At 37.9% G+C, this 8,878-nt stretch overlaps 1 protein-coding gene across 1 annotated transcript in view; it reads left to right on the top strand.

Annotated features, from left to right (window-relative positions):
- The window catches only part of PLCB1 (phospholipase C, beta 1 (phosphoinositide-specific)), a 756,841-nt gene that overhangs the window by 623,690 nt on the left and 124,273 nt on the right, over positions 1-8,878 (top strand). The window contains 2 exon segments of the mRNA XM_012639238.1: positions 7,342-7,497; positions 8,055-8,069. Of these exon segments, the coding sequence (XP_012494692.1) occupies positions 7,342-7,497; positions 8,055-8,069 (171 nt within the window).

Below are 8,878 nucleotides of genomic sequence, written 5' to 3'. Positions count from 1 at the left end.
GCTTAAGTCTTAAAACATTCACATGTCCTAATGACTATTATTTCCATTTAACAAATGAGAAAACTGAGGCACTGAGGGGTGAAATTCCTTGCCAGTGCCACACAATTAGTAAGGCACAGAGTTGGGGTTGAAACCCTGGCAATCTGGCTCCACAATTCATGTTCTACATTAGCACTTCTCGAAGTTTAGCGTGCAGACCAGGGTATCATGACAAAATGCTGATCCTGATTCAGTGGGTCTTGGGTGGGACCTGAGACTCTCGTAAGCCCCCTGGTGATGGGATACTGCTGGTCTTTGGAGCACACTCTGCGTAACAAGGATCTACGCCACACCATATGCACTACCTCTGTAACAAAACTAATTTTCTGGTAGCCTTTAGCAAGGGTTGGCCCTTCATTCATCTTTCTGCCCTCTGTTACCTGGGAGTGAGCACAGAATATAAGACCTTTACCTTAAATAGTAACATCCTTTGAATTGAATTTTTAGTTGAATAGAATGTCAAGAATTTTCCTACCTTTTTTTGTTTTGAAAAATCACTGGATATTGTCAAAACTTGTTTTTCAGCAAGATAGGTTTTTCTTTGTGGGTTCTATTTGATTAGTTTGTGCATTGCCCGGCCAACTTACAAGTTACCAAAGCTGTATTCATTTGCCAAGCATTCATTTCCAGACTTAGAAAAGTTGTCATCTAAGACAGAATAGCTGATGCTCCAAACCTTACTCAGCCCTCAAGGCCAGAATTTCTGTTCACGAGAATTCCCAGTGTCATCTATGTCTGCATAGTACGAGTGAAGGTGTATGAGTGGTCTTCACATAATGTTGATGTTGAAAAAGGAGAGCTTTGGTAACACTAAAATTTCATTTATTGCAAGAGACCTACTGTTTACATTTTCTGACTCATGTTCTTATTATGAGTGAGCTGAAGTTTACCTAAAATAACTTGCAAATATTTCCTAATTCAGGTATGGCACCATGGCTTCTTCAACAGGATTTGATTATTTGAATTAATCATGTGAATTTCACCAAAAAAATAACCCAACAGCACAACAAGCCAACGTGATACTCTTAAGGGTATAGTGTTTCATCCAATAAGGTCTTGAGTACCATTTAATTTCTCCAAGACAAAAGCTTGATACTTCATCCACAGTTTAAGAACTTGGCACTATATTCAACAATGAGGTTTACTGCTCATTTTGGACTCTCTTTAAATGAGTATCTTCCTCCTTAAACCTTCTTCCTCAAATAAAAAATTAGGAAAATATCAACTTGTAGAAACAATAGTTTATCCAAATCCCTGAACTTTAAGACATCTGAAAAGTAGGAAGAAAAATTTGCCTTTTAGGAAATAGCCTTTAAATAAGTACACCATTTCTTTCATTTCTATGCTATACAGCTTTGAAGCTGACAAAGCACTTTTATAGGATGCCCTGGATAAAATATAGTAATCCCCATTTTCAGAAGAGAGAACCATTGCTCATAATGGTAGAGTGCTTTGCCCCATATCAATGGTCAATAAATTGAAGAACTAGGGTCTTTTTAAATAAGATTTCAAGAGAAGACTATAGATCCATCTGAGTTGAAACTCGTCGATCATTGGCTCAATTCACCTGTTTTTACAAATCTCTTCCATAAAATTTCAGTGGATTGTAATGAGGGGCTTTGAGTTCATCTACCTAAAATAGGGATGGAATCCGGAAATTTGAATATTGTAATCCATGCCCATGCCCAATGCCATAGGGATTATAAAATATGACTCTCAATTAATGATGAAGTTTTCCATTCTGCTTTGGAGCAGGGCTTCTCAAATTTGAATGTGTGTACTGGGGAGGAAATGGGGAGATGTAGGTCAAAGGATACAAAGTAGCAAATATGTAGAATGAACAAGTCAAAAGATCCAATGTACAGCATGAGGACTCTAGTTAACAATAGTGTATTGTATTTATGATTTTTGCTAAATGAATAGATTACAGCTGCTCTTGCCACAGGAGGAAAAAACGAGTAACTATGTGAGATGATGGATATGTTCATTTGTTCCACTGTGGTAACCATTTTACTACATGTAGGTATCTTACAACATCATATTGTATGCCTTAAATATACCCAATAAAATTTATTTTTTAAATGCGCATACAGATCGCCTGGGGATCTTGTTACAGTGCAGATTCGGGTTCAGTAAGTCTGGCACAGGTCATGAAATTTTTCGATTCTGACAAGCTTCCAGGTGATGATGATGCTGCTGGCCCATGGACCATAGTTTGAGTAGCAAGGCTCTCAAACTTCAGCAGGTATCACATCCACCTGGATAGCTTCTTAAACCACAAATTGATGGGCCCCATCCCTAGAGTTTCTGATTCAGTAGGTCTGAGGTGGACCCAAGAATTCACATCTCCAATAATTTGCAGTGAGGCTGATGCTGGTCCAGGGACTACACGTTGAGAATCACGGCTTTTGAGCTCTACATCGGTCTCGTGCAAGTGCATGGTTCTCCTCAGATGAAATCCATTAATTCCATCCACTCTGAAATGTCAGCTCAATCACAGACATCTGGGAAAGGCTCCAAGAGACACTCTTTTCTGGGATTTGTCCAGAATTTTTTCAAGTGAGTGATTGGCCATAGTCTTTGCCAAATGATTTGGCTTAATTAATTTCAAAGATAATTCCCACAGGGTAAATGTAAAGGGCGGTTGGTCTACATTCTCTGGGAATTTATGATTTCTATCTAACTGCAAAGAATTTATTCTTCCTGATTGCTTTGGAAACTATATCAAAACATTTCTAATACAGATGTTAGGAACTTTAACATATATATAACACATATATAAAATACTGTGCAGAGCTATGTTCTTTCACCCTTTAATAGCTTTCTAAATAACCTGCTGCAATTATGAGTTAAATACAGATTTTCTAACTATAGACAACAGAAAAAACAGCATCTTCATTCTTTTTATTCATTGATGTATCGATTCATTAAAAATATTTTCTTATTTTAGTATAACATGTAGGTAGTTGTTTAGTTTCAGGACTTTGCCAGTAATACCTATTGATTGTGCATAAGCAGGAAACTAAATATGGATTAATTCATTCATTCAATAAATTTTTTTAACACAACTATGTGTCAGTCACTGTGCTGGGCATTATATAAATAATGATGAGAAAAGTCAGATGCTCACATAGACCCTACAACCGGGAGGAAGAGACTGACAGTAATAAAAATTCATACATCTACATGTAAACTTGTAGCTGTCACTAATATTTCAACAAAGAGATACCACATAAACATATATGATGACACAGTCTTGCTGTGTCAAAAATCAGTTGGATCCATGTTCCAGTTACTGCTGGAAGAACGTGCTGGACATTAATTGCAAAAAACACCAAAATCACTTTACTTGGTAAGTGTTAATTAAGAAGCTGAAAAACCTGAAGTCCAGCTGTCTTTTGCTTCTAACTCACCCTGGTAGACTCTTCAAAATATAGGAGTTTTGCCATATTTTAATTAAAAAATGTTCAAACATACATAAATGTTAGAATTGTACAATGAACACCAATATATCACCTGAATTCCACAATTAAAATTTTGATGTATTCACTTGATTGTATATAAATCCCTCTATCCACGTATTAATGCATTTTTTGATGCATTTTAAAGTAGGTTGCAAATATCAGTATATTTCTCTCCTAAACACTTGAGAATGCATACTTTAGAACACAGTTTTTAGGAATGATTCTGAATTTCTTAGAAATAGGAGGCAGGTACATTATCTAATTTCATTCAGGTACAAATTGTACACATGTTTGAGGAAGCTCTTTCTTGTTATTAATAGGCTATCTCTAACAAAGCCACACCCATTGCCCATATTTGTCCTGAGTGGACTGGATTTCTGCATGACGAATTTATGAGTCTTTCCTGTAATGTTCTGGAAAAACTGGTGACCTTGCGCCTTAGCCATCTTGTGTCCAAATCAAGGTGCTGCCATCCTAACCAGCTGCACGGAAGGGACTGCGCTCTTTAGATGACTCAGGCAAGGAGGGCATGATCCAAAACCTCTAATAGCACAGTCACACACCTGATATTTGAAAGATCCTTGATTTAGCATGTTAACCACTCAAGTAAGTTCTACAAATCCTAATTCTCTCCTTTTTGATTGTCAGATCCAAATTTTCAATGCCCAGGATGGAAATCTTTTCAACTAGCATAACATGTGGCTTTTCCTCCTTCTTTAAAACTTTTAAAAATGGACTTTTCAATTACCCTCTTACTGATAAATATGTATTATACTTTCTAGGTACTTCTGTTCGTTTGGAACCAGGGAGGGTATAAATTCTTTTTATGGAATCCTAATTTTTAAAAGTCAATATTGGCGTGTTTTGAAGGAAAAACATTTTAATGATTTAATTTGGCCACAAGAGGGCAGAGATTTACTTCTGTGGTTCATTGGTTCATTCCGTACTTTTTTTTTTTTTCTCTACCAGCTAAGCAGCATCTAGTTAGTGCAACTGAAGTATTACTGTCTTCTGAAACTTTATTGGAAATTTGTTTGATTGGATACCAAGAGTCTCTCAATTAAGAAAACTGACATTTCTAGTTCTTTTGTTTCTATCCTAATTTCCAGTACCATGCAAAAGGATTCCATGCTTATTTTATTTTATAATTTTTAAATTAAGGCGATTTTACATTTAAAAAATGGATTTCTTATGGGAGGCCGAGGCGGGTGGATCGCTCAAGGTCAGGAGTTCGAGACCAGCCTGAGCAAGAGCGAGACCCCGTCTCTACTAAAAGATAGAAAGAAATGATCTGGACAACTAAAAATATATATATATAGAAAAAATTAGCCGGGCGTGGTGGCGCATGCCTGTAGTCCCAGCTACTCGGGAGGCTGAGGCAGAAGGATGGCTGGAGCCCAGGAGTTTGAGGTTGCTGTGAGCTAGGCTGACGCCACGGCACTCACTCTAGCCCAGGCAACAAAGTGAGACTCTGTTTCAAAAAAAAAAAAAAATGGATTTCTTGCTTCTTTTAAAAAGCTAGATTTGGCAAGATGGGGCCTGTACACCACACCTTGCCAGATCTAGCTTCTTAAAAGAAGCAAGAAATCCATTTTTTAAATGTAAAATAGTCTTATTTTAAAAATTCGGCAACACTGGGTGAGCCAAAGAAAATGCATTCATGTACTCCGTTTGCACCATGAGCCTTCAGTTTGCAATGTCTTGAACAAAAAATACACAATCCTTCCCCTTTGCATGTGATTCCAGGGAGAATTTTCCTGACAGATGTAACTAAACAGCACAACCATACCAGAACTTACTCATTGGAAGTAGCCATTTTTCAAAAGACAGAGTTCTACATAGTGAGCTGCATAGGCTGCCTGGCTTACTTTTTCATGCTCCCGTCTCCTGCACCTGATGTCCAGCCATTGGTTCCAGGGCTCATCTGGCACTGGACAGGCCATGGAAAATAAGCAGGGATTATTCTTTTGAATTAAAATAAGTTCTGCCATCACTTAAAGCAGTTTTGGAGGATGTTTTAAAGATGATTTGGGGGACAGAATAAAAACCACTTGTAACAATCAGTGTTACTATTTTCACTCTCATTTTACTTTTTATAAAAATGCTATCATAGGACAATCTGCAGTCTGTAATTACATGCCAAAATGTCACAGTGTTGGGCTCCAGATGATTTCTGGAAAATATATTGCCTAATGCATTTTTTAAATGTGCTACAAAATAGAACATTGGGATAACCTCACTATTAGTAAAACCTAGCACGGACTTGGAAGACAATTCCTATAAAGACATACAGAACATTTAGAGCATTGTAAAACAACCACTGAAGCAATTATTTTATAAGGGTAAGCATTTATTTGACAAACTTTTATTAAATGTTCACTCCATATAGGGTACAGTGGACTAACTGCTGGAGATGTGAACTGGAGATTTCATAAATTTCAATGCATTTATTATTATTATTCATTGGTAGTATTGCACAAGCTTAACTGTTTTGTTGGATTTGATTTATTTTATGTCAATCTAAATAACAGAGAGATGCTCTCTAAAAGAAAATAATATTCATTCAGGAATAGGGTATTGCAACGGGAAGACATGTACCCTAGTAAACTATGTGCATATTCAGGGAGGTAAAGGAAAGCAAAGGTTTATAAACGAAAAATGGGGAGGATTGCATGATATTTTTGAGAGAATTATCCTTGACTATCAGAATCACTAACAAAGGTGACACCAGTGTGAGGTTGGACAGGCAGTTGTGGGCAAATATCCTCACAGTGGTATTTTTCTGGGTCAGGATGCAGTAGCTGTTGTGCAAGATTGTGGTTTTTGCTCAGTCTTTTGTGACAGTTTTTGTTATTGGGCATTTATACATGAGATCCTCTCTTTATGGCGTTCCCTTGCTCTATTTGTCCAGTCTTTCTTTTGTTAAAAACACAAGTGACTCCCTATTCTGACAACTTGCACATTATTTAACACCCAGTTATTTACTCTCTGCCAGGAACAGTTCTAAGCATTTTATAAATATTAACTTATTTGATCCTCTAAACAATCTAGCAAGATAGATAATACTATGGTCCCCAACACATGCATGTCCCCATCTATAAAGATGAGGAAACTGAGGCACAGAGGTTAAGTGACCTACCCAACATCATACTGCTAGTTAAGTGGCAGGGTCACAATTCGAACCCAGGCAGGTCTGGCTCCAATACCTGTGCTCCTATCCACACATCAATTAGTTCTTGCTATAAAACAACTCTCAAATCTGATGGCATATAACATCAGCTACTTACTATTTTTCATGAGTTATCTGCTCAGCTGGGCAGTTTTAGACCAGGCTCAGCTCATCTTAGCTAGGATCATTCATGTGTATGTGCTCAGCTGGAACTGGCTGGTCTAGGATGTCCTTGGCCAAGATGACTCAACTCTCCTCCACAAAGTCTCTCATCCTCCATTGCTAGAGCAGGGGTCTAGAAAGAGTGGAAAAATTCACAAGTGCATCAAGTTGAGAATTTCGCCAAGTGCAAAATTCACATCAAGTTTGCTACTCTCTCATTTGATCAAAGCAAATCACAGGGTCAGGTCCCGAGTCAGTGTGGGAGGGCACTACCAAAGGGCATAGACATAGGTTGGTGTAAAAATTTGAGCCTTCAGTACAACAACCTACCACAATTGTGGTTCAACACTGTGGTGTTTTTACCCTACTTTCCAGACAGTTTCAAATTTGAGATTTCAAACAACAAATGAGTTGTGAAAATGCTATAAAACGTAGCCTTGTTGGTTTAGGAAGACAAGAAAAGAACAATAAGAAATGTGGAACATGAAAGGATATTTATGATTTTAGGTTGATCCTGGGGAAACACCATCAGAGGCTCCAAGTGAAGCCAGGACGACTCCAGCAGAAAACGGGGTGAATCACACTACATCCCTGGCACCCAAACCACCCTCCCAGGCTCTCCACAGCCAGCCAGCTCCAGGTAAACGATCTGAACAGAGAGCTGTACAACATGAGTAAGAGTCTTCAGTTTTCTTCATGCCACTGACGCAGGTGGTATGATTCAGTTAGCTAAGGCATCAAGCGAGAAAAGAGCATGGACTTAGGAGGTGCTCCCTGACTGTGTGGTGAATGAATGAACGAATGCATGCATGCCAAGAGAAAACCATAAGTGCACATCCAGCTCTGCTGATAACTTATGAAGCCACAGCAAAAAATCACTGAGGATTCCTTTGTCTTTATTTAGTGATGGATTATGGTCCATCCGCTGGCAGGGTTTGTGAAGAGTTCTTCAAGCCACTTATGAACAACAGTGCTTTCGAAGCATGGTCTTAGTCTTCATTACGTGTCTGCCAGGAGCTCCTTTCCCTGTTTCTCCAACTTTCTTTTCAATAACCTTGAGTGTGAGCCATGTGCAGGACACTCTGCTAAGCCCTTCACGTGAATAATTTCATTCTGCCCTCAGACCAGGCCCATGAGGGCACATTCTATTATTGTCCCCACTGTGCAGATGAATGAACTGCAATTTTGAGATGCTAAAGTACTTCTTGAAGGCCACATAGCCAGTGAAGGGTGAAGTCAGGCCCGACACAGTTCCCTATGATACTAACATTTCTTGCTTTCAGCTTCTGTACTCCAACCAAAGCTACACTCAGTGTCTCATTTCTCAGAAAAATCTTCAATTTCTATGCAACTAACGTTGACATTTAATTTTATGCTTCTTTATGTAATTATTGCTTGTGTGTATGTCCTGTTTCCCCCAAGAGATGGAAGGTTTCCTAGCATAGGTTTCAGTTTGATGCTTCCTTTGTACATCACGCAGTGCTGAAGATTAGCATGTACTCGTTAACTTTTTGTAGAATTGGTTAATAAAATAAAAGGGAAAAGAATTTCCTTCCACGAAGGTGTGTTTTCATGTTCCCTCCCTTCCTTGTCACACTAGATCAGGGCAGAAAGAAGATCCAGATCTTTGATTTGGGGTGGAAGGGTATTTCTCATGGAGCAGAGTGAGATTTTACAAAGAACAAATCCTATTTAATGTATATCAGACATGTATGAACTCAGAGGACTATGCTTTTAAAAAGGTTGCTGAAATCAATAACAGTAAGAATAGTTATGAGTTAATCATAAACAAGAATATTTTCAAATAGAGTTTTATATACCAAATAAACATTTTGAATGCTTCTGAATATAAATAAATCATTTAAATACGTGAGTAAATATTGTCTTGTGTTTCTGAGAGTAAAAGAGAATTTAGCATTTTAACATTTGAGTTTTTTTAAACTTGCTATTTTGGAATAATTTGACTTACAGAGAACATTTTTTTAAGTGGGACAGAATGCACTGTAAAAATGGCCTCCTCTTCCCCTATACCAGGAAATTGACA

Source organism: Propithecus coquereli, unplaced genomic scaffold, assembly GCF_000956105.1.
Source record: "Propithecus coquereli isolate 6110/MARCELLA unplaced genomic scaffold, Pcoq_1.0 Scaffold139, whole genome shotgun sequence".
Taxonomy (NCBI): Eukaryota; Metazoa; Chordata; class Mammalia; order Primates; family Indriidae; genus Propithecus; species Propithecus coquereli.
The sequence above is the reverse complement of the archived record's forward strand: the minus strand, read 5'-3'. Positions and strand labels throughout refer to the sequence as shown.